This window comes from Hydra viridissima, unplaced genomic scaffold, assembly GCF_058129835.1.
Source record: "Hydra viridissima isolate aposymbiotic clone 2 unplaced genomic scaffold, HvirCarnegie_v1 scaffold_9, whole genome shotgun sequence".
Taxonomy (NCBI): Eukaryota; Metazoa; Cnidaria; class Hydrozoa; order Anthoathecata; family Hydridae; genus Hydra; species Hydra viridissima.
The window spans coordinates 15,515,622-15,542,369 of record NW_028324308.1 but is presented as its reverse complement, the minus strand read 5'-3'; the positions used below and the strand labels follow the sequence as shown (position 1 = coordinate 15,542,369).

At 28.5% G+C, this 26,748-nt stretch overlaps 2 protein-coding genes and 1 long non-coding RNA gene across 3 annotated transcripts in view; all 3 read left to right on the top strand.

Moving 5' to 3' along the window:
• The window catches only part of LOC149884259 (semaphorin-5B-like), a 61,692-nt gene extending 61,496 nt beyond the window's left edge, over window positions 1-196 (top strand). The window contains exon 11 of the mRNA XM_090099183.1: window positions 60-196. Within this exon, the coding sequence (XP_089955309.1) occupies window positions 60-70 (11 nt within the window). The 3' untranslated portion in view covers window positions 71-196. The remainder of the gene's footprint in view (window positions 1-59) is intronic.
• The window catches only part of LOC149884250 (uncharacterized), a 124,810-nt gene that overhangs the window by 23,642 nt on the left and 74,420 nt on the right, over window positions 1-26,748 (top strand). The gene's annotated exons all lie outside the window — the stretch shown is intronic.
• Window positions 71-26,748, top strand: part of LOC149884256 (uncharacterized) — a gene marked incomplete at its 5' end in the record, with an annotated part of 50,485 nt that continues 23,807 nt past the window's right edge. The window contains 10 exons of the mRNA XM_090098729.1: window positions 71-242; window positions 350-514; window positions 8,631-8,789; window positions 8,937-9,119; window positions 9,244-9,849; window positions 10,634-10,801; window positions 11,216-11,380; window positions 23,651-23,773; window positions 23,968-24,090; window positions 24,520-24,663. Coding sequence (XP_089954855.1) covers window positions 71-242; window positions 350-514; window positions 8,631-8,789; window positions 8,937-9,119; window positions 9,244-9,849; window positions 10,634-10,801; window positions 11,216-11,380; window positions 23,651-23,773; window positions 23,968-24,090; window positions 24,520-24,663 — 2,008 coding nt within the window. The remainder of the gene's footprint in view (window positions 243-349; window positions 515-8,630; window positions 8,790-8,936; window positions 9,120-9,243; window positions 9,850-10,633; window positions 10,802-11,215; window positions 11,381-23,650; window positions 23,774-23,967; window positions 24,091-24,519; window positions 24,664-26,748) is intronic.

Here is a 26,748-nt window from a genome sequence, read left to right as displayed (position 1 = left end):
TTTTATATAGTTGCATTAACATATTTATTTGTTGAGCGCTTCCATTCTTTGTTTAACAGCCACAGGTTAATGGCTGTCATGGTATTTGTGGACTCCTTGCAGTTCTTTGCTGACTGGATCTATCGGTGTTCGAAAGCGGTTTCGTGATTGCCGCAGTAAGATACTTTATTCTAACGTGCAATATGACTGTTTACCTGAAGGAAGTTTAGCGTACTACGAACATAACACATGCACTGAGTCATGTAAGTGGCTTCATTTTGTAGTTTTTTTGAGTGTTGTTAAAATCTTAATATAGTTGCTTCAATTAGCTTTTCTTAGTGTTTTCTTGATAAAGGGTTTTTTTCTTTAGGTGGATATAATGAGTGGAGTAATTGGTCTCCTTGTTCTGCTAGTTGCAATAATAATGGTACTTCTCCAAAAACTTATCGCACAAGATCTTGCAACTGTCGTGTTTTTACCTGTATTGGTTTGAGCAGTGAAGAGCAAGAATGTAACGCAGATTTGCCATGTTCGCGTAAGTTCTTTCAAAATTTTTATTTCAAATTTTTTTCTTTTCTATCAGTCATTTTCTCTTAATTTTTGGACAACTGTTTTTAATTTTTTTTGCAACTTAGATAACTATTTTAAGTATGCGGTCTGCAAATATGATCTAAACTATTTTAGTTAGCTGTTATAAAAAATGTATGTATGAGTAAATTTAGTATGTGGTATTAGTTATGTATTTGAAACTTTTGTCACACTGCAAATCTTCACATGTTTAGTTTTTTCATCAATAATTTTGGTTGCATATATTACGGTATTAAAGTGCATAATACAGAGTGATTAGACCATTTTGTAGACACTATTTAATGTATATTATTTTACTGTTATGAGATTCTATTTTTATTTTTATTTTTAAACAAAAGTTAAGAGTTATGTTCAAGGTTTATATATGCTTTACTGACCAAATTTATGAAAAAACTTTTCAATCTGAGAAAATAATGCAGCCGTTTTTAAGCTGTTACAAACTTTAAATTGTCAAGTGAAATTTTAAAGATTTTAAAGCCTCGTATTAGCCAATCAGTTGTCTATTAAATCTTAAAACATTTTAGAGACATTTGTTCGGTTCTTCCCTAGGTAAGAGCTATATCAAATCAAAAACCGTAACACTTTGCCTTATTAAAAACACACGAGGAAAATTTAGGAAAAATCCAAAAAGAAGCAAAATATTGATTTCAGTAGCGAATTTTAGCAATTTCAGGATGCGAAGTATACTAAAATTAATCAAAATCTTTCAGCATTCATAAAGAGCTTATCTCAACTTCTTTCACAAACCATCAAAGCAAAACGGTTGTGTGAACAATGCTTCTTTAGGATAAGCTTAAGAATGGCACTTAAGCACAAGCAATTCGCAATAATAAGAACGACCGCATTTATCTACAGCGAAGAAAAGACATAAAGTGAATGAGAGAATCCCTTATCAGCGCTGAAAACTATAATCTATAATGGTTTTAGCAGAAGTGACCTCAACAGGTGAAAAATTACCCCATATCTTTATTGAAGAGGGGGTAAATATAAACGAATATGTTTTAAATTGGAATTGATTCTTTGGATCACAAGGACCTTTATGTAACTGTTATGACCCCACAACAAGAAGGAGCCCCATCTCATGCTGCAAATGTTTTTAAGATTGCTACGAGAAAAAAATAACAGGATTCTGGGGAATTATGGCCACCTTCTTCACTAAATTTAACTCTCACGGAACTTTTTAGTTAGATTATTTTGAAAAGCAATTCATGTTTATCCTCTTACCAAAGTGTAACATCGCTGAAAGCTAAATTAAGGCGTTAAGCGAACAAAACTTAACCAGAAACCATCCGCGCTACATGTTATCTAGTTTCAGAGAAATTAAAAAAAGTAGTAATGGTTATATCAAACATTAACTTGTCATTCATATCTGTATAGCATTGTACTTTATTTATTCAAAAAATCAAAATCATTTTCTTTATTTTTGCAAATAAAAACTTCTCTACACTTGGTCTGATCACCCAGTAGAAATTAAAAGGCTGATGGTATCTTAATTTATATAAACAGTCATTCAGAATTTTGAAATACTCTATTCACCTTATCTAAGGAAATATATTTTGAAATTTATAAAAACATCCTTTTACATTACCGACTACTTTGATTTCAATACAAAAACACATTTATTTAAATAAAATATGAGGATAAAGTATTAACTTCATGTTTAATATTCAAATTTATTGACTTTTCAATACAAAAAGAAAAAAGATATTCATTATAGAAAGAAAAAAGATATTCCTCTTTTCAACTCCAAAACTAATGGAAAACTTAACTGTATATTATTAAAAGCATACTAGATTAGTCATTGGCATATACGTTGTTTTTAATTGCCTAGGTACATGGTAGAGGCATTGCTCTATTCATGATTTGATAGTTTGAAGTTTCTAATAAAATTTTTCAGCATTTCTGAACCTACTATGTAAATATACTTAATAGGGTTTAGGTTTGGTTTGCATGCTATTGCAATATAGTAATTTCATTTGTATCAAATCATCATTCATTGAGCTATGACGCGCGTTTGGGATCATTGTCCTGTTGGACTCACTGTTGAGGCATACTTTGATCTGCAAAAGGTAACATTTAATCCTCAAGAATTTGATTATGCATGTATTTGTCCATCATACCTTTTATACAATCAAATAGTTCCAATCCAGAAAACCCTAAAAAACACTCCAAAAACATCCTTTCTTTGCCACTATCATGTTTCACAGTTCTAATAGTGTACACTTTTTTTTATGGTTTGCTAACCGTTCGTCTCACATTTTCTTTTACCATATGAACCTTTCAGCTTTTAAATTGACTTATCCAGCCGTAATAATTGTCTCCACTATTTTACCGTCCCATTTCTGTAAACCTCTCCAAACTCCAAATGTGCTTTTTGGTCCTTTATCAATATGAATAGTTTTCTTGCTGCACGCTAATTATATGCAACTCTGCATTATTCAAATGCCACCATTCACTATTTTCTGAAACATTGAGTTTCAATATGCATATTGTTTCTCTGAGAGAGATCAAAAGGATTCTTCTTCATGTACCAAGTTATTTAATGAACAGTATGAGGAGTATTTTTCTTCGGTCATCCACCTATATGTTCAGTTTCAAATATTCTTTTGATTTTTTTTCAATAACTTACAACCGCTTGTGACATTTTACACTTTTTATATAATTAACTTGGTCTTGTTCCTGCATTATAAATTAGAATGATTTTTTGTTTGAAAACAATCATTCATTACATGTCTTCTGCTATCTTTCGGATAAAGTTTTGTTGTGAATTTCTATTAAATAACCAAAGTGTTTTATGTAACATAAAATACTAATTTAAGAAGCTACTACGTCTTCTTTAGTTAAAGTAGAGATTTGAAATGAGCAACTATGATAATAGGTGTTTAAATAAAAGTTTCCTTTGTTTTGAAACGTTACTACTTTCATACTGTTTTGAATTCACTCAAAAATCTATAAAAAAAGAGTCATGAAAGTTGGAAGAAAGCAAAATACACTCCATATTTATTAGCAAATAATATACTTAATAAAGTTTTTTAAGTTAAAACTGTCTCATAATTTTTTTTAAACACTTTTGTCTCGTAGAATAGCATTTGGCTTTAGATTCCCCATTCATTTAAAGGACAGTGTATTTCTGTCCGTATAGTAAAGAAGCAACTAAAATCTACATTTCATAGTTAGATACTCGAGAAAATACAAATTTTAAGATCATTTTTGATATCATATTAAAACTTGACTCTACAAGACAGTAAATGATTGTTATCGACTGACTAAGTCGGATGTATTTGGACAAACAAAACTTTTTTTTGTCAGAAGTTTCGAAGATTAACCTCATTTTTGCAATAAATTCACGATGCGTTGCAGAAAGATCATCACTTTTAAAAATGCATTAAAACTTAATGCCATCAAGTATACTTTATCGGTAAAAATTTTACATTCCTGCCACACAGCAAGTCAAAACTTTGGGATTTAGTATGCAAATTTTTAATCAAATAGTTTGCACAAAAGAAAGGCTCTACAAATAATAACATGACGTCAGCAAGACCCTGGCATCAACCCTACTAAGCTATTGTGGCATAAGCTAGAGAGAAAAGTTTTCAAAAGTAAGCCCTGCATCCTTAAAACTTTATGGCACACCCTAAAATGGTATGACTATTCACTTAAGTGGTGACTTAGTACGGAAATATAATATGCAGCTTTCAATATAGCTTTATTGATACTTTTCATTATTTTTTTTTTTTGTAAAGAGAAACAATGTAAATAAAGAAATTAGAATTACATTTACCATATTTTTATTTAACATATCTTTCCTCAGCATTAATTACATCTTCAAGTTGACTCCTAAACCTGGAAGAGTTGGTTTAGATAAAGTCTTTGGGTTCTTTTCCCAGTCCTTTTTGGGGTGAGAAACCAGAAGACCCAGGGACCATAACTCTTTTTAAGCAGTGTTTTGGCAGGTTCTCTTGGAGCCACCTCTAGCTCTTCTGGAATTTATGTGGAGATGCTTCATCCTGCTGTAAAACAACACTGTTATCTGGAGAATAGTGGGTAATTCAGGGTTTGACATGGTCCTCGAGGATTTGAAAGTACTCAATAATCTCAACTTTCTGGCCAGATTTGAAGAAAACTGGAGGCATTTTGAGGCCATCTGAAGAAATGGGCATCATAATTGAAGCCGTGGTTGCTGTGGGACTGCCTGGACTAATTGATGACTAATAAAACAGTTGGTTCTGCTGTATGAGACAGAATCAACAATAAACAATTTCTCATCTGACAATTGAATGATTATTGGTCTCTTCTTTAGAAGACTCAGAAGTTTCTTTGATCTTTCAAATCTTTTTTTGCTAACACTTGGAGAAACCAAGTGTTTCTTTATTCTAGCTCTTGGCTCAGCCTTCAGATTCTTCCTTAACAGATTTCATGGTTTGCTCACTGATGGATAACTCTTTAGCCATTTTTAATGTACTGGATTCCGAGAAATTTGACCCTTGATTAATTAACTATTTGAAAAAGTTTAATCACTGTGCTGAAAGTATTCAAAGGCTTGTTCAACTTTTTAGCAATTACTTCGGGCGTGTTGCTATTCATGACAAGTTCAACAACAGACTTATTTTTACTAGCTGTTTTTTTTAATTATTTTTATTTTCAAAGGCTTTGAGTTAACAATTGCAAACATCATGCTAAAAATAAAAATCGAGCATCTATTTTATTACCACCAAACTTTTTATAAAATTTGCGGTCACATACAAAAAACTCGCTCGTTTTAATTTATTCAATGTATATATTAGTGTTGTTATCAACTTCGACTAAATCGACTAAAAGTTGACGAGTCGAAAGTCGAAATTAGACGACTTTGAAAATTCGAATGGTCGATTTAATCGACTATGGGTTTCCTCTTAATCGACTAAAAGTCGATTTAGTCGAGTAATCATCCTAAAATCCTTATTTAAATTTTTTCATTTGATTTAACTTTATCAATCTCTAATATTGTTATGATGCTAATCAATTAGTAAAGAGATATCTTTATAAGTAGTTTATCTTGTAAAGATAAGTTATTTACAAAGATTGAGCGATGCGTGAGAATATCATTCATAACTGTTTTTTGTAATTTAAACAAAATATCTTAGCATTGAACCTAATTTGCTGTATCACATTAACTCTTAGCTTACTGCATGTACCACTACTTCATTAATGTTTTCTTTTTCACAATATAGTAACCAGCTGATGCTTTTTAAAACAAAGTGTTAAATAATGTGTTATGGTACTCAGTTAAGGATGCAAAAAAGTTTTATAAATCTGCTACCCTAAAAAAATTTTAGCCACCCCATCTGCCCCCTCCTATCTACGCGACAACTATTTATTACGTTTTTTGTTAATTTTTTGCTTTAACTGTTTAATGAAAAATTTTACTCAAATATTTCGACTAAATTGAATTTTAGTCGACTTTGTCGATTTTAAAAATGTATTAGTCAATTTTGGTCGACTTTGAAAAATATATTAATCAATTTAGTCGACAGTCGAATGATTTCAAAGTCGTAACAACACTAATATATATATATATATATATATATATATATATATATATATATATATATATATATATATATATATATATATATATATATATATATACATATATACACTGTAGGCCAAAAGCTTCCGGACACTTGGATTTTGTTTAATTTTTTAATTAAAACTCCCGTAATTATTTCAAAAAAGTTCAAATATATTTATTTTATAAAAGATGCATATAGTTACTATTTAAGAAAAAAAAAAGACAAAAATGAAATAAAAAAAATACTAACAACACTATAATTATTAAACTGTCTTTTCGTCAAAAATAACTCATGAGTTTTTATCACTTTTTTTGCGATCCGTGGCATCCTATTTATTAATTTATTTATCATTTCGGATGTAGTTGAAAACCAGGATTCTTCTAATATCTGCCACAGGTGCTCTTTGGAATTTGGGCATTTTTGTCTAACCTTGCTGTCCAATTCTTCTCTCAGTAACTCTATTGGGTTCAAATCTTGTGATTGGGCTGGCCAGGTCATGTTTTTGAGGGCACCATTTATCCTCTTGTTCCTTTATATAGTTCTTACATAATTTTGAGGTGTGTTTAGGGTCATTGTCCTGCATAAAAACAAAACCACGACCAATAGTTCTTAAGCCAGAAGGTATAGCATTAATTTCTAGAATTGTTTCATATTGTTCTTTTTTCATAATACCATCAATTTTAACTAGGTCACTTACACCAGCAGAAGAAAAACATCCCCATACCATAACTGACCCACCACCATGCTTGATTGTCGGCACTAAACACTCTGGGATTATTTTTTCTTTTGTTGTTTTTCTGATGTAAATTCTATGTCTTTGCCCAAACAGTTCAAGTTTGGACTCGTCGGTCCATAGTACTTTTCTCCAGTCTTCTTTTGTCCAATTTTGGTGGTCTATAGCCCATTGTAACTTTTTCTTTTTATTTCCAATCCGTAGCAACGGTTTCCTGACCGCAATGAGACCAGAAAGTCCTGCTTGTCTAAGACGTCGTTTCGTAGTGGTTAATGAAAAAGATTTTGAATGACTCCTATTAAAGCCTGAAGTTGTTTCCGGTGCCGTAAGTCTTTGATTTCTTTTACTCATCAATATTATACTATTATCTTCTGCTTTCGTTGTCTTCTGTGGTCTACCAGATCTTTTTTTTCTTCAAAAATACCTGTTTCTTTCCATCGTTTGATAGTATCTTGTAAAGTACTTCTGGCAACTTTTGATTTTTTGCAAATTTTACGAACTGAATAACTTTCTTTATGTAATGTAATTATTTCAGAACGTTTTGCAACCGTTAAAGAAGGTTTTTTACCCATGCTTTTAATTAAATAGTCGAATTATAGAATTTCAAAATTGTTTTGAAGATTTTTTAATGCAACCGTCATTAATACCAAATGAAAACTAAACAAAACTAAATATTCTTAATCGTTTAGTCGGCTATCATTTACTACAAATATTTACTTCATATTTCAACAAATAAATAACTTTAACAAGACCAAATTCTTAAGAGTAATGTAACGCTATATATCAAGTTAAAATAAACAATTAAAAAAACAAACTTATTTATGTAAGTTTGAGGTCAGTAATACCCAATTACTGACCTCAAACTTACATAAACACTTAAAATTAATAAGTTTAAGTATTATAAATTAGTATTATTGATTAATTTAATAATACAGGATAGATTTTAGCTTTTTATGTAAAAATATCAAGTGTCCGGAAACTTTTGGCCTGCATTGTGTATGACTTGAATGTTGACATCGTGTGTAAGAGTGTATGTTAGAATAATGAGAGAATATCAAATAATACAAATTCTCTAAATAAAAATAGGGTAGGGCGGGGCTAGTTGAGCAAATTTTACTTAATCTAATAGATATCTTGAACGGTGCGTCTGATTTCCATAAATTTTTCTTTATTAAAAAGATAATTTTATCTGATAAAAATTGCCTAAGAAAAAAAAGAGGGTTTTTAGATTTGTTTGAGAAAATATTTCCTAAAGTTTACCGAGCTGCTCAACCTACCCCAGCGGGGTAAGTTGAGCAGCTGTGTAGGGTTAGTTAAAAACAAAGTTAGTTAGTTGAAGTTTTTATTTCTGAACTTTTGTCGTATATATTTTATTGATTAAGTAATATTTAAGTAAAAATATTTTTAAAAGAAGCAAAAATTTAATAGTTTTAAATTGCATTAACAAATTTAAAAAAAAAAGAATTTCAGATATTATTTTTATGGACCTTTAAATGTTTACCCAACGAAGTTTGTTTATCCGTATTCGATAATGCTGTTTCATTAAATGAAACAGCATTAAAAGAGATTTGATAACATAAAATGTTTATTAAACTTAGAGTTTGTTTCTTTTTTGTTTTAAACGTAAGCTGTTTTAGAAATGTTAAGCGAGAAGTGTTTTATGGTGCTACAGTAAAAAATCTGTTTTCTTTAGAAATCAAACTAAAATTTAAAGTTTTCTCCAGCATAAGAGAACTAAGTTTGATTGTAACAAAGTATATTTATGACTATCTTTGTAGCGGAAATTTCCGAATGGTCTCCATTTGGTGAATGTTCTAAAACATCTAATGAAAGCAATCCTATCCGTAAACGAACTCGAACATGTTCGCCTGCAAACCTATGTCAAAACATAATGGTTTTTGAAACTATTGCTTGTAATCAAGAGTTTGCTTATCCAGGTTGGTATCTCAATAAGTTTACAATATTAAAAAATACGGAATATTTAATGAGTTATCAATTAAATGTCGTTTTAACATTTGTTATTTTTTTTTCTTTCTTTGTGTTATGTGATTAAAACTTTTTGTTTATAAAACTATTTGACTTAGTATACAAAATAGCTGATTGGTCAGGGTGGAGCTCTTGTTCTGCATCATGCAAAGTATCAAACTCAAACCCAGTACGCTTTCGAACTCGAGATTATTGCCTTAACAATGACCTATCTGCATATCAGTGTAGGGATGAAGATATGATAAGTTATGAACCTTGTAATACAGACTCCTGCCTAATAGGTTATTAGGATATGTTTATAAAAAAAATAAATGAAAGTTTTATTTCATTAAAATATATGGTGTTTTCTTCTGCAGCCTGTGATTTTTTTAATGTGTATGCAATATTTCTTTTTTTTTTTTACAGTTAAATCTTGCTCTAATTTAAACATCAGTTTTATTATGGTACTGGATTCTTCATCTCGAGTGTCAGCATCATTGTTTGATAATCAATGGGCCAAAGAAAAAATTTTTTTTAAAGAATTTATTGCTTACTCAGAACTTGGTTTAAATCCTAATGTTCAATTTGCTCTCGTAAACTTTGGTGCATCTTCTGAAATAACTTCTCCTTGTGGTCAACTTTCCACCAAAACGCAGGTAATTGCAACACTTGATAATTTGTCAAAGAAAAATGGTGCAACAGCAATTAATGATGCCTTGTTAAAAGCAAGAGAAGCTTACAAGGGTTGCCAGAGGCTAAATGTGTTGCCAGTTGTTTTGTTTCTTACAAATGGTCATGAAGATGTTGAACAAGATATGAACATTAGATTTCAAACTGAAGCATTTGTTAAAGATGAAGCGCTATTATATATTGGAGCAGTTGGTTCTTCAGTAAATATATCTGATATTCAGAGGATGTCGAAATATGTTATAAACAATTCAGAAATATTATCATATCAGTTTGCGGAAAGTTTTTCAGAACTATCAACACCCGTTCCTGAAAGTCTATTTGCTTTATTCAATTTTTGTGAAAGTAAGAAAAGATTTTTCCTTATCTGTTTTTACCTCCTTAAATATATATTTTATCTATTTTTACCTGCTTAAATATATATATTGAACGTTTTTATTCTTACATTTACATTGCAATTATTCTTGTGCAATATCTCGAGCCATATTTTCATATTTATTATAAATATTATAATTAGATTTTACAAACATTTTAATTTGAATCGTAAGAATCTGAAGAAGTTTTTAAAACAAATTTTAGCTAACTTTTGTACCCGGTAAAACTATTAACTCCTTTCTTCAGTTTTAACTTTGTAGATCGTAGAAGCAAGTGTTAATTATCATTTTTTACATTACAAATATATATATTACATAATAAAAATATCATAATATTAATTAAGATAAATGAAACTTGTTCGACTGCTTATGTCTAAAAGTAATCCAAAAATTGCTCAAAGCAAATCCTAGTTATCATCTTCTTTGATTTTGTTCAATACTTGAGTGTATTAAAAAATTACTTTTTTAAAAAAACTATTTTTAAATATTACTCTAATTATAATTAATTTTTATTATTAAGTATTTAATTAGTAAATTATATGAGTACTGATGTACTTATTTTCAAATTTTCAATCTCATTAAAAGATAAAGATATTATGATTTCATTTTTAAAATGAAACTTTGTTTTCTATAAATGAACACTTTCAGTTGGACTTTGCTTATTTTTGAACAAACTTTTCTTAAATAAAATAATTCGCATTGAAGTAATAAACTATATTTTTAAACTTTTGATAAAATTACTGTTTGTTTTATAGCCAGAGGGCAATGGTCTGAATGGGAAGAATGGAGTATGTGCTCTGTTTACTGTGGAGCCTTTGGATTTCAGAAACGGTTTCGTATTTGTTTAAATTACTACACCTCTTTTGTCCAAGAAGATTGTGGAGGTCCAAATTTTCAACTTAAGGTTTGCAACTTCAATTGCAGTAAGTTGTATTATATTTTTGTTTATTTTGTTGCTTTATGCGTTATTATTCTTTTTTACATATTAAGTTTTAGCAAAGTCATTGTTTGTGCTTTATTTTCCTCTCCTTATTTTACTGTTAAAATAATTATTTCTTTTGTCATCACTGTTTTAAGATTTGCGGTGTAACAAGGTTTAAGCCATTTTTATAGGTTAAAGGTTTATTTCTTTACAACTCACTTTGATTAAGCTATCTATGTTTTATTTCAATACTTTTAAAGTTAAAGATTAATTTAATATATATTTGTTCTTTTGTATTTTATCATTTATTTATTTTATAATTAATTTATATTTAAATAATTACGACTTTTGCTTTGTAACACTAATAGTTATGTTTTAAAACGCTTTAAATTCCATGTAAAAATCATATTTGTAGGTACTTTTAATGAATGGAGTACTTGGAGTGCTTGTTCTGCTTCTTGCTGGCTTGAGCACAACCGTCCTACCACCTCTCGTTTTAGATCTTGCAATAATGAGCTTGGTCCCTGTAATGGTCTTTTTAATGAGACTCAAGAATGCAACACAAACATTATTTGTTCAGGTAGTTAGAGGCATTAAAAATGTTTATGTTTAAATCTTTAAGGCTTATGTTAAATTTTTCTCATTATTTTTTATTTTATTTTATTTTTTTTGCTTTGTTTGTTTAATATCAAAAAATTCTCAAACTTCCAGCCAGTATCAATTTTCCTTTTATGATTGACCACCTTTGTAAAATGTTGATTCTGTCTTGCCTAATTCTCCAAATTTTAACCTGTGTCAATATTTGTTTTAAGTTTGATATTTCTAATTAGATTAATTAACTGCTCAGAGTAATTCTACTCTAATTCTTAAACTTCCAGTCTGTATTGATACTCTTTTTAAAATTAAACATCTCTGATAAATGAACAATTACCTCTTGCGTAATTCTCATATTTCTAGCCAACGACAATATTTGTTATTAATTTGATTTTTCTAGGTGTGTTAAAGTCAATTTACTGACTGTTCTATATAATTTTAGCCTTATTCTAAATATTTTTTAAAAAACATTAGACACCAGAGGTAATTGGGTGAACTTTTGCTGTATATTCAAAAACTTATAATCTTAACTCTAAGACCAAAGTTTATAAAAGAAGAAAGCTTTTTGAAGTTGGTTTCTTAAGTACTTGGTTAATTTAGACTTATTAAAAACTTTAATAAGCCAGTATATAAGTTGAAATGAATGATTAATTGGAAGATTGTTTGCTACTTTCAAGGTGGCATTTTGAAACGTCAAAGTAAAGTTTGCAATTCTTTAACAGATTTTGCAAGTTTTGTTTGATCATTAAAAGATGCGTTATGGCTTCTTTATCAGGAAAGTAAAATTGTTAATGAAGTTTCAGTTTTACTTCCAAAGATAACTTTAATATTTGCTTTTTTTTATTTGCTATTTGGGGACTTGAGTGGGTGTTTAATAAATGAAGCTGACTTAATATCAAAATTTAGCATTGTTTAGGGTTTGAAAATTGATCAACTATGCTTTGAGCATAAATGCATTTTCATGAATAATTTTCGCTCAAAAGAGCTTTCTAGTTACTTATATTTTACTCCAATAATATATTTATAAACAGAAACTCAAGGGTCACATTTCATTTTAGTACCTACTTGCTCGATTATAAGTTCCCCCAAAAACAAAGTGTTATACCATTTTACACATATCTATTTTTTAGAAAACTGACATTTGAGATCTGTGCTTTTTAAAAATTGATCTTATTTCTACTTAAGACAAAAAAACAGCTTCGGAAGCTATGAGTAGTTTGAAGCTGCGAGTAATTTACTTCTTATGATCGTAATCTTATTTTGAAAATTTTGATGTTTTACAGATACTTTAAATATGTTTTGGAAACAGATATATGCTTTTTACATGTTTTTATTTTCTGTCAATTATGTGATATTATGTTAAATAAAGGAAGTCATTTAACATATGATAAAATGGAAAACTTTTAAAATATGTTAGACCAAACTTAATTAGCCACACCCCTTAATCTATTACAGAAAGATAAGTAAGTCTTGCTTTATCTCCTAATTTTGTGGCCAGTCCTCCTAACTATTATCTATCAACTGAATAGTCTGAGAGTACTTTCATGTAAACTTAACACAGTGAATTTTTTTAAGTCTTGATAAACGCAGAGTTATTCATTGTTTTACCAGCTAAAACAGGATGAGTCATCTTTTGACATATAGTAAAGACAAAGTTCTCTAGCTAAATTGTTTTGTTGCAAGAGAAAATATCTAGTTTGAAAAGAAATAATTTGTTCAGGTAATAAAGCATTTTGCTCATGCACTAAAATAATCACTTTAAACAGTTTTTTATGCAACCAGGCAATAAAGTCTACATAAAGATTGCAAAAAAAAAATTCGCAAAAGCTTACTTTATTTAAAAATACTTCATTAAATTCTATGTTTTTCATTTAAAATCTTAGTAATATTTTAAGTTTTTTTTACAGGTGTTTCTAAATTGTTCAAACTTTTTATTTCAAACGGGAATGTTTCATATAGATATTGATATGTTTACAGTGATTGCTCCGACGAAATTTTTTTGCCGGTTCTCAAGACAAGTAAGCATATTTGTGAATATGGCTGTAAACCAGGCAGCTTCTTATGATTGAATATCGGTGCAGTTTTTTTTGCAACAAACAAATCAATAAATCATAATAATCTTCTAATCAATAAATCATAAAAATCGTCTCTCCTAACAAAAACCATCCTTTACAAATTTTCTCGTTCCTTTTATACCGTATACTTTTCGTAAAAGATCCTTAAAAAATCGTCATAAATAACCGCAAACATATATTTACCATTCTTTGATTTTCACTGGTAAAAACACTATTAAAACTATCAACTTCATAACGTCATTAAATGTTCTAGCGCTTTCCGCAACGGAATTACAATCTGCAGCGAAATTCAAGGACAACGTTTCAGCAACAACTTTTAATTAGCCATTCGACTATATCACCTGAAATTTTTTAGTTGCTACATTGCTATATTTATAAATGACAATTTAATCCATCAAATGTCAATGTAATCAAGAGCCTCATGGTCTAATACATGAGGCTCCTGATTACATTGACATTTGATGGATTAAATTGATAAGTGATATTATTCTTTTATAAATTATGAAATTTCAAAAGTTAAATATAAGTGATTTAGTGTGTGATTACTCTGTTTTAGATATATTGACTTAAAGCAAGAAAATTAATTCTAAAAAAATTATAGGGTTTTGCTCATAAAAACAACAACGTAGAAGGGTTTACTGAGACTTTTTTTTTCAAAAAATTCACCGCATTTGCTTAAAAAAATATTCATCAACTTGTCCACGACTAGCACTTTCAATGGGAGTTAAAAATCAGCTAAGTTAAAAAAAGGGTCTTTTTAGCAAGTAGCTTTACACTTGATCACTTGTTGAAAAAAGAAAAATGAAAACGTAACATTTTGCGCTTGGCTATTATTAAGGCGAATCGCTTTTTTTTCATTCTTTAGTAAAATAAACAACAAAAATGTATTATTATTTGTTTTGTCCCAAGCTAATTACATCTTCTTCAGGAATCGAATGTGAAACACTCAATAAATATAATATGTTATGCTGGCACATTTACAACCAATTAAATATCCCTTCACAGCAACTAGTTTTCAAACTCTACTGTTATTTGGTCTATTTTTAGACTTATTATAAATCAAAATTGACTTTTTACTTTTACATGAAGTAGATGGCAGTCGAATGTTTAATGTCTGGAAAACACTGGTACTAAGATGAACATAGTCTCTGGCATTAAATTATTGACCCAGGAGGCAAAAAGATATCTAAAATTCATCTAATATGCATCTGAGAACTGGTCTAAAAGATGTCTGAATTCACGTCGTGAATGAACGCTAAATAGACATCTATTTTATAGACGTCTTTTAGATGCACTTTATTCGATAAAAAAATTAATAAAATAGACGTATATTGCACATTTTTTATGCATCTAAAAAGATGTTCCTTTATCAAATAAAATGCATCTAAAAGACATCTATAAGATAGACATCTATTTAGCGTTCATTTACGATGTGAATTCAGATATCTTTTAGATTAGTTTTTACATGTATATTAGATGCATTTTAGATATTTTCTTGCCAACTGAGTTAAGATTAGTAAGTCTTTAAAAAATTACACAAGTAAAGAAACAATTAGGTTCAAGTTGTTGAAATTTATTTACCAAGATTATAAAACAAATATTTACAATAAAAAACTATAATTGTGTATTGAGTCCACCAACTCTCTGTTCCACGGTATCGCTATCTAAAATATAATGTAATAGCATGTAAATAAATGCACTTATGCTCTAAAAGACATGTAGAATGATTAAAAAATCTGTTTACATGAAATACATACAAATTTTCACTCGGCTTGTTGCCAAATTTCATAAAAACATCAAAGATATGAGATATAACACGTCTTTTGGGTAAAAAGTAACCTTGTTAAGCAGTTTTTTTTCTCTTTATCTTCAATTATCTGAAGAAGATATAATATATAATAATAATAATAATAGTAATAATAATAGTTAATTTGAAAATATAATTTTATTGATTTAAAAAAAAATTTATCACCAATTTACCAGTATTAAACTCCTTTTTTTTCTGGTTACGAGCAGGAGCATTTTGCAAAACATCAGTTACGGATTTTTCTAGATCTTTTACGATCCTCGATTGTATTCACAGGAATCTGTCAAAACAAAAAAATTTTAAAATATTCAACATTATTTATTTTCGTATAGATAAAGAAAGGTGATGGAGACAAAAATACTAGTATGGCACAAAAATGAGCTGAAGAGCACATTTTTAATTCAGTGAGTAGTTATATACACATATTAAAACTATACCTTGTAAAACACTCCAGATATTTACTAGGTTTTCGAGACTTATTTTTTCCCCATTGCCTTTTCAATTTAATTTAGATTGTAGCTGATTGGAAAATAACCTGACAGATATTTCTACAATAAACTGACATATATTTGAATATGTTAATGAAATTGCATATTTGAATACATGAAACAAACTATTTGAATGAACTATAAATTACAAAGTTTTATAATCATTAAATTTAAACCCCAAACAAAATTACTTTTGCATCTAGATACTAATTTAAATACCTACAGAAAGTTACTCAAAAATTTTATTATTTTTAAGTTACAAGTAACTGTTAGCCAAATGGTCAAAATTATTTGTTTTTTGCTGCTACTTAATTAAATTTCTGATTAACTGAAATTAGATTAGAACTATCATTTACCTCTCCATGATCATGAAAACATGCTCTCTTGGCTCTTTGTTACCAACTATTTTCAAACTATCAAGCTAAAATTAATATAATATAAACTAATATATTCAATTTATTTTTCTATACAACATATAGAGTTAAACCTGAGCTACCTTCAAATAACCCAAAATAAAACAAGATAATTAGATCATGTCAATATATTACATTTTGATTTGTCATTTAGTTTATTATTAAGTTCTACCAATTGGTCAACTGATTCTAGCAACTTCACCTCAGTTGCATGAAATTTCACTTCTACAAGCTCCTTTAAAATAAATTTTATTACAGCCAGCTCTTTGAGAATAAGATGTTGCACCTCTATAAATAATTGTGTATATGTAAAAAAAGGTCAGTAGCTACCTCAAAGTTATTATTTAGCACATGAAACCAAATAGCAAAAAAACCTATTAGTTATTTATTAATTAATCCTCACATTTTTTGGGTACATAACCCCTAACGACATGTCCAGGCTGAGTATGACACTGGTATACCGGTTTGGGCACCAAAACTATTCTGTCATAACTCCAGATCAAATCAGTTAAAATAAATATAATTCATATATAAGTTCCTTTTAGAGGGTAATTTAGACTGTTTTGATAGCATTCAAAGTATTTAGGCACTGATTCTCAAATTCAGAAATCAAGGACCTTTTTTTTCTGCAAATATTGTTTTTTGGTAAAATGATTTTTTTGTTACAAATATCCATACAGCTGTGCGCTGACTGTTTATTTTTTGTTTAAAAAAAAGGTCCTCAAAATATAAGCTGAAACTCTTTTTACCTGTGTCCCTAAATAACTTCTAGATACATCACTGACCGCCAACATTATGCAAACACAAAAGAGAGGAATGAATAAAAACGAACCCCAAAAGAGCATATCATTTGTTATTTTATTCACTTCCAGTAGTTGGCTTAATATTTTTGAAAGCTTACTTTTTATATCAGCGTTAACTTTTTTAATAGAATCAGGCAGCAGCAAAAGAGGCTGGAATCCTAACAAAAATAGTTTGCATTGTAAATAAACTACCTTGCAATACTGTATTTACAAAAAAACTTAATACATGCAAATTAACAGTTAAACAAGCTAGAATTAAAATAAAAATTCAGGTATTAAAGAAAATTTTACTTCGACAGATAAACAACTAAAAAGTCACATATCGATGGCTAAACTCCAACACCACGTATCTCAAAATTTGGGTGTTTTGAGTTTAGTAGTGAATAAGAAACTATGGCCAATCTACACCTGATTCTAACAACACTTATGTTAAATAATACCGGGAAAAGTGTTTGAATTAGGCAAATTTGTTTCCTGTATCTTGTTAGTTGGCAAAACTGAATTCTAACACCACGTATCATGAATTGTTTACATTGAAAACATGTGACAATATTAACCAGCTGGTTCATTTCAGGTAATTATTGTTTAATTTGTTAACTGTAATGCAGTTAAGTTAATTGATTACTAGCTTAGAAGAATATTAGAAGAGATGAGACATGATTTATTCAAATTTTTTTGGCAGCTATCTTGGAAAGAAAAACAAGTTTACATCCGCAACCACGTGAAAAAAATTGATGTTCAACAGAAAACTGTTATAGACAAAATAAGCAGGGGGTCTGGTTCATTTAGATACTACTTAAGTCCTACTACTGGTGATTTAAAACCTGTTTGGAAACAGACGTTCTTGAATACCCTTGGTATGAAAGAATGGATGGTTCAAAATTGGGCATCAAGTACAGTTGTGTCTCCAGATGACAAGGAAACACAGCATTCAGAACAAGAAGATGGTGCTATTCTACTAAAAGATATCATTTAACAATGTGGATGTAGAGAGAAAAAAATACCACAAAAGAAAAAGATCTTTTCTGAATGGTTTGAAAGTTTAAGAAAAGTCCAATCTCATTATTGCAGAGCATCCACGTCGAAAATATATTTCGAACCATTACGGGATACAAAAAGTGATTTGTATAGATCATACAAAGACTTTCGCATTTCTCACAATAAACCGTATGGATCCCTTACTATATTTATGCAACTTTTTGAAGAAAAGAATTTATCCCTCTTTGTTCCCAAAGAGGATCAGTGTGATACTTGTTACACATTCAAAGCAGGCCATGTTTCAAAGGAAGACTACGATCAGCATATTACTGAGAAAAATAGGGCTCGAGCTGAAAAAGAACGGGACAAACAGAAGGCAGCTGATGGTGAAATATATTGCTTGACGGCAGACACGGATTCTGTTAAGTTAACCCCCATGACAAAGGCTAGTGCCATGTATTATAAGACCAAGTTATGTTCGCATAATTGTACTGTTTATAACTTAGCTAATAGACATTGCAAATGTTACTGGTTTTCAGAAGTAGAGGAGGATTTATCGGCCTACACATTTGGCTCTTGTTTGGTTGATTATTTGAAGGAACATTGTCTATCTCCTTGCCGCCCCATTGTAGTATACACAGATGGTTGCACAAATCAAAATCGTAACCAATTTGTATCAAATACCCTTCTTCACTTTGCCGTCCAAAATAATATCAATATAACTCAGAAATACCAAGTGAAAGGGCATGGGCAAATGGAGGGAGGTTCAATACATGCGAGGATTGAAAAATAAATTAAGGGAAGGATGTGTACCTACCATTTGAGTATGTAAAATATACCAAGGAGGCCCGACAAACTCCCTTCCCTTATGAAGCTGCATATTTGAAATATGACTTTTTTAAAGGTTTCTCTAATATAAGCTATTACGACTCAGTTCGTCCAGAAAGAAAGAAGGGTGATCCATGTGTCGTTGATGTTCGCTGTTTCCAGTACCTACCCACAGGAACGCTTCAATACCAATTATCTTTTGATGGAAGTTTTGTGGATTTGCCCAGAGAACCAATCAAAGTTAATTAAGATGAGTCACCTATACAACTATTTAAGGAAAGGATTCCACTTCCATACGCCAAATGGAAACATTTACAAGACTTGAAGTATGTCATCCCAGAGGATTTCCATCACTTTTATGACTCCCTTCCTTACAAGACATAATTTTGTGAAGACAACTGGAGGTGTCTGAGGACGCTTAAAGTTACCCAATATAACACCAAAGAAGATATATGGGGTTATGTAACTGTTTAACGCTACTATTTTTTAAAAGACTGCCTTAATTCAGTTTTATATGCCTTTAGTTTATAAATTGTATCCTTTTTCATTTTAGACCATTCAGTTTTATTATTGACTTACCCTCTTAAACAACACTTATCTCAGACAACTCTTTAGGTCAATTCCACGTATCTTAGAAAATTGCCCATATTTCAAAGTAAAAACTTATTTTAATCAAATCAACATTTTAAATAAAGAAACAAAAGAATTAAACAATTTGACGTTTTTTTATTTTTTTATTTCTGTGGTTTTTTTGAAAAATATCACGTTTTTTGGCTCTCCTGAAAAGTTGTGATTCTTTAGATACGTGGTGTTGGAGTTTAGCCATCGATATTATTCTACTTTTTGACATACCATTATTGATAACTTCGTCTAACTTTCTTAGGGCTTAGCTCAAGAGCAATTCTTGATCTTTCCTCTTGTATAAATTTTGGCTATTAAAGAGATTTGTTTAACTATTTACACTATACTTAAACCTGATCAAATATTAAAACATGCAGACAAATCTTTCTTCAAAGTTGAGTTATGTTCGTACTCATTAAGCTCGCGGATATCAGAGTATTCATTGTCAGAAAAAAAACACTCAATATGTTCAGAATATTCCTCAAATGTCCTTTCATTCTCATAAGATGAACTATTATCTCCTCCTAAGATTCTAATATTGAGTATACTGTCTAAAGGTACAAATGAGGATTCCAGTAATTTCTTGTGTTCTTTTTGAATATATCTACGACGTCGTTGTTGATATGAACTTTTTGTAAACGGCATAATTGTATCTAGATAAAAATCTTCTTATTTCAAGACCAAAAAAAGGTAAATAACTCAGACCAGTCAAACTTCTAAAAACTCGTCACTGTTGTTTTTAACTATATTTCTCAATGGAAACGTTATGTGCACAGCCAACCACTAAAGCAGTTTTTGGCATTGTTAAAAACACCATATATTACTATAAAAATACATACTTATATCAAAATTACATTTTAATCTGTAAATAAAAATATCAACTTAAGAAAGTTCTTATCTTTCAGATCATGAAGTGATTTTAGTAAAATGTTATGCACTGACCATGAAAATATTTCGTCGTTATATTAGCAAGTAATTTATAGAAGCATGTAATTTTATTATTTAAAACTCATTAAAAATTATTATCATTATGACTTATGCTGTTGATAGGTTAGTATAAACTTAGCTACGTATAAATTTTTATTCCTTTCTAGAAACAAGTTTCCGCCTTGCACGTTTCTTTAATGGCGGTAATTTATAATAATCGTTCTGTAAAATCGATTTTGTCTTGAGTTAAAATTTTTTCTTTCTGTTTAACTGATCAATAGAAGACATTTTAAATGCATCTATATATAACCGAAAAGAGATAATTATGTTTTAATCTTGTTGTTATTAGTTTTGAACTGTTGACGGTCATGAACAAATTTGATGCTTCAATTAGAGAAAAAATAGAATAAAAAAGTAAAAATAATAAAGAAACAATATTAGAAAAAGCCATTTATTTATTGGTCTAGTTGACTAAAGTTTTTTGAACATACTCTAATAGTTTTTTTCCACCAGGCTATTATCAATAGGACGATCATTACTATCATTAAAAGTAACTTTAGGATTATAATGGTATTTTACTCACAAACTTGTTACATGTTTTGTCATTCTTGTGGCATTTGGAAAATAGTACACTACCTTAAAATATATACGAACTACTGTCTTTCTATCCTATTCATTTATTGCATTATGAAAATGTTTGATTATTCTTTTAACATTACATTTACCATAACAATACAAACTAGACTTAGTATATATTATGGAGAAGCAAAAACTTTATGAGTTATATCAGCTGTTATTAACAATGCACCACTGGTTGTTAAAGCAAATCAAGGTCAATATATAAGTTACATGCTTGTCTACATCAAAATCTTTTGATATCCTTATAGTCACTTTTATACTTCTCACTGTATATATATATATATATATATATATATATATATATATATATATATATATATATATATATATATATATTTGCAACAGTATCATTAATTGGCCTTATCTGACATCCAATCATGTAATTCAATTGCAAAATGTGCTAAAATGTTAAATGACGCTATAGAGCTAATAACTTTAACAGTTTTTTTTCGGTGAAAATCAAATAATTGTAATTATGTGGCAGGCGGTTTTTTAAGACGGTTTTTGAGGAATATTTTTGTAAAATTATCCGTTATAAAGAACGAAGAAATAAACGTTCGTAATAATAGAACTTTATAACTGACACTGATATCTGCAAGTAAACTATTTTTACCTTTAAATATTTTGTTTTTAATTTTTTGTTTTTTTTTTATCAGAAACCAAGCAAATAGGCTAAAAAATTTCTTACTTTAAGGGTACTTTTTTGCAATTCAATATCATTAAATGTAATATAATCCTCAGATTTGTTCCTGAACAGAACACAAATTAGGAATTTTTCCTCAAACTCTAAACAAAATAAGTCTATTATCGAAAAGTAACTCAGTACTAATAGTTTCTTAAGATTTTAGGGCTTCTTGTACTAGTTTCTTACAAACACATTTCTTATAAAAGAAAAAACGCGTATAAGAATCTGACACTGAATTAATTGGGTTAAAATACTTCTATAACAGGAAATTACGGAAGCTCTAATCTCTGGATTTAATAAATAGTGATGACTCCAATTATTTTGTTAGATTCAATTTTATTGGAGATAATAATCAAAAGCTTCTATGCTTGTCAAAAAGATTCCATCTCTTCAGCTACAATCATTGACTTAATAATATTGTTTAACGTTTTATATAATATTTGAACTGAAAGCACAGCATGTTAAAAACTTATGTTGCCCAGAGGAAAAAGCGAAACCTGTTTTTAAAATGTTTCTCTAATAGCTATATGAAACAGTAACAAGTGGAAATTTAGAATACTTTTATAAAAATTGAATAACAGATCTTTAACTAGTTGAATGTAATCAAAAAAATTGATAAAAGCTAAAATTTCAAATGGTTTAACATAATAATTATTAGAAAACCTCCTTAACCTTGATTACAAAATTATTCAAACGGAAAATATACATACAAAACCATATAAAAACCTGGGTACATAACTCTTGGTATTAAGTATTATGAACAACATGGATAATAAATTTTTCATAAATTTTCAATGAAAAAGCCTTAAAAAAAGGTTTCTTACGATTTCTAAAGTTCAATTGAAATTCCTTAGTTTTATTTCTTGGTTGTCGCATAGATCAGCCGTAATCCATAAACTTGCATGGTTGCTAAATACTAATTTAAATACCATGTATTGTTTACACAGTTTGTTTATGGAAGCATTTGGATTTCAATTGATTTCTGTGACTAGAATTGCAATATTTCTGTAAAGGTAATTTTAAAAAAGGAACTGTCCTGTTAAGATTTCTGCTTTTGAGAACGAAATAATTATATTTTTACATTCTCCGCGTACACTTTAAAAATATTTCGGCCTGCACCTACCGAACAAAATAAATTAGAAAGAATATTTTATTATCTATATATAAAAAAAAAAGTGTAAAATACAAATATAAAACCTGAAATATATTATAACAAGGAAAGAAAATCTCTGAAAAAAACATTAAAATAATTTCAAATAGGTAGAAATTAAATAACCAAAAAATTAAATTAAATAATAGCATTATAAAATAACGTAGCACCTTATTATGAGATGCTAAATATATTCACCATTAATTAAACACAACACAATCCAAGTGGCCCATAATAATACAAAACAAAATAAAAACAAAAACAGGCAAAAACAGGACAAGGTATAACTTCCTAAATCGCAATTATCAAAACTAAGCTTACACAAACACAGGATAAGTAGTTGAAACCGAGTAAGACTGGCAATCATTTAACAAATGCTAATCTCAAATTATATATTGAAAAAAAAGGCTAAATAGGATATCCAATTGACAAATAATCAAAGCTAATATTTTAAAAACAAAACCGCTCTGATTCTAAAAGAATAAAAGTCCATTACCTGACAAAACAATGACAATAACAATTTCCATAAAAACACAACAAGCTATTCTAACATCGGTCCTCTAAGCAACACATCCGGGTGTTTTGGTATGTATTCTTTTAGTGTTTTGTCATGAGCGCTTCTTTGGTTGTTTTCAGAATGTACTCGTCACTAATATTATGCTGGTCTTTCAGTATTTGCAGAAAGCTGCGTGTTTTCTTAGCCTTCTTTTGCAGCTTTCAATCTGTTCAAAATCTAAATTTTTGATCGAAGATTAAACGTGAAGCTAGCAAGACTAACTGTTTTTGTAAAGCTAACGTTAGTAAACTATCTGTTTTTGCATTAAAGCTGTTGTATGTTTCAGATATTGACGAATGTCAGAGCACGTGCAACTGGAATTTCAGCAAATGTTTAAACGTTCCTGGTAGTTATTTATGTTCTTGTTCTAGTGGCTATCAGCTAAGTATGAACGGAAGCAGCTGTGTTGGTATGTCATAGATAACATGTCTTTTGTAGATAACATTTATAACGCATAAAGAGAATAAATTGTTTGCGGTGCAAGTTTGAAAAGAATCTTTGAAGCAAATAAACAGTTTTTAACAAAGCCTGTAATTTTTCATTGCACGAAATAATGCTCTCAAAACGAAATATCTTTTAAAACTGAAATTTTGTCTCTTAAAGATATCGACGAATGTCAAAACACATGCAACTGGAGTTTCAGCGAGTGTCAAAACACGGCGGGTAGTTACTCGTGCTCTTGCTCCAGTGGCTATGAGTTAAGTAAGAATGGAACCAGTTGCATTGGTATGTTGGCCAACTATATATTTGTGTGTATATATATATAGAAAACATGATGCGTTTATGTAGCGATGAAATACTTGTCGTTCAACTGTAATTCAGCGAAAAAAGCTATTCCGCTTCTGTAGTATGCTAAAAGTGAACTGGTTACTTTAGAAAGTGCATTTAAATAAACATGTATACATGGCATAGCTGTTGTAACCAATTAAGTTCAACAGTATTGCATGCAAAAAAGCTTCTTTCTTTTTTTCTTTTTTTTTCCTAGCTACACTGTTATTCAGTGGAAAAGGCATTTTTTGGTCTTTACTTCTTCTACATTATGTTAAAACTGAAATGGCTCTTTCCGAAAGTGCATAGCTGCTGCAATTGATTAACATTAAGAGTATGGGACGCAAACATTATCTTTTGTACTTCTATCCCTTTCTTTTTTTTCAGATGTGGATGAGTGTCAAACAAAAAGCGCTGTTGCTAAGTGCAATAACTCCTCAACTTGTATCAACACTGTGGGTGGTTACATCTGTAAATGCTTGCCAGGCTATTCTAACATCGGTCCTCTAAGCAACACATCCGGGTGTTTTGGTATGTATTCTTTTAGTGTTTTGTCATGAGCGCTTCTTTGGTTGTTTTCAGAATGTACTCGTCACTAATATTATGCTGGTCTTTCAATATTTGCAGAAATTATTGTTTTTATTATTTCTGTTTTTATTATTATCGTTATTATTATCGTTATTACTATTTTTTTTGTTATCATTTTTGTTATTTTTATTGTTATTATTTTTATTATTAATATTATTTTTTTTATTGTTATTGTCATTATTATTATTGTTATTATTTTTATTTTTGTTTTTATTATTTTTATTATTATTGTTGTTATTATTATTTTTATTATTTTTATTATTATTATTGTTGTTTCTATTATTTATGTTGTTATTATTTTTGTTATTATTATTATTATTATTATTATTATTATTATTATTATTATTACTATTATTATTCATATTATAATTATGATTATTTTTATTATTTTTATTATTCATTTTATTATTTTTGTTATTATTATTTTTATTATTATTATTGTTATTATTATTTCTATTATTATTATTACTATTATTATTCATATTATAATTATGATTATTGTTATTATTTTTATTATTATTTTTATTATTTTTGTTATTATTATTTTTATTATTATTATTGTTATTATTAATATTATTCTTTTATTATTAATCTTATTATTATTATTTATATTATTATTATTATTATTATTATTATTATTATTATTTTATATCATTATTATTATTATTATTATTATTATTATTATTATTATTATTATTATAATTATTATAGTTATGATTATTATTATTATTATTATTATTATTATTATTATTATTATTATTATTATTATTATTATTATTATTATTATTATTATTATTATTATTATTATTATTATTATTATTATTTTTATTATTATTATTATTATTATTATTATTATTATTATTATTATTATTATTATTATTATTATTATTATTATTATTATTATTATTATTATTATTGTTATTATTGTTACTATTATTATTATTATTATTATTATTATTATTATTATTATTATTATTATTATTATTATTATTATTATTATTATTATTATTATCATTATTATTGTTTTTTTTATTTTTATTATTTTTGTTATTAATATTATTTTAATCATTATTTTTATTTTTTATTAGTTTTATTCTTGTTCTTATTATACATATAAGATTTTTTTTATATATTCATATTCTTAGTTTTAAACTGTTGCTTAATTTATTCAAAATTAAACATTTCTAATCATGCTTTTTTTGTTTTGTATTGAATATATATTATTTTAAGTTGTTAGAGTTTTTTAATAAAGTTTTTAAAGTATATTTTTTATTATCTGAATTTAATTGAAATCTTTAAAGCTAATCTTATTTAATCAACATTCGGCAGAAATCTGGATTTGATCCGTGCGGTGCTATTTTCTTTATATTTTTTTCATTGAGTTCAATTATAATTTGTAATAGTGAATATGCTCTTAATGTCTTTCCATCAAGTTTTTTTCGTTTTGGAATGATGATATCAAACTGCATTTAGCTTTTAGCTGTTTGCAGACTTGATTCATACATTGTAATTGATTTTTTTTATCGCAAAATTGAATGTTGAAAAATGAGGAATTGATTGAACTGTATTTCAAAAATTATCAAGTTGTTTAAGGGAAGTATTTGAACTTTTTAAACTTCTGCCAACTTGGTTTTTTCTTTACAAACATAAACTTTAGATTATTTCATGTTTATTCTGTGTGCACTGAGACTTGGCTTAAGGTTAATCGTAGTCATTAGAATATACGAAGTGTCTTCGTAGAGCGCAATTCGCTCTACGTAGCATTAAGCTGCTTAGAGCGCAATATTGTACACGCATGCGCAAATATTTTATTATAACAGTGCGATTTATATTTCACAATAAAGCTGGTTAGATTGGCGATTAGGGTAAGGGTTAGGGTTAAGGATTGGGATAGGGATGGGGATAGGGCTAACATTTACAACATTTAAAAAAAAAGTAATTTAGCGCATGCGTACAAAGTATTGCGCTCCGAGTAGTATAAAACTGCATAGAGCGCATTGCGCTCTAAGTTGCAACGGCCTAGAATAT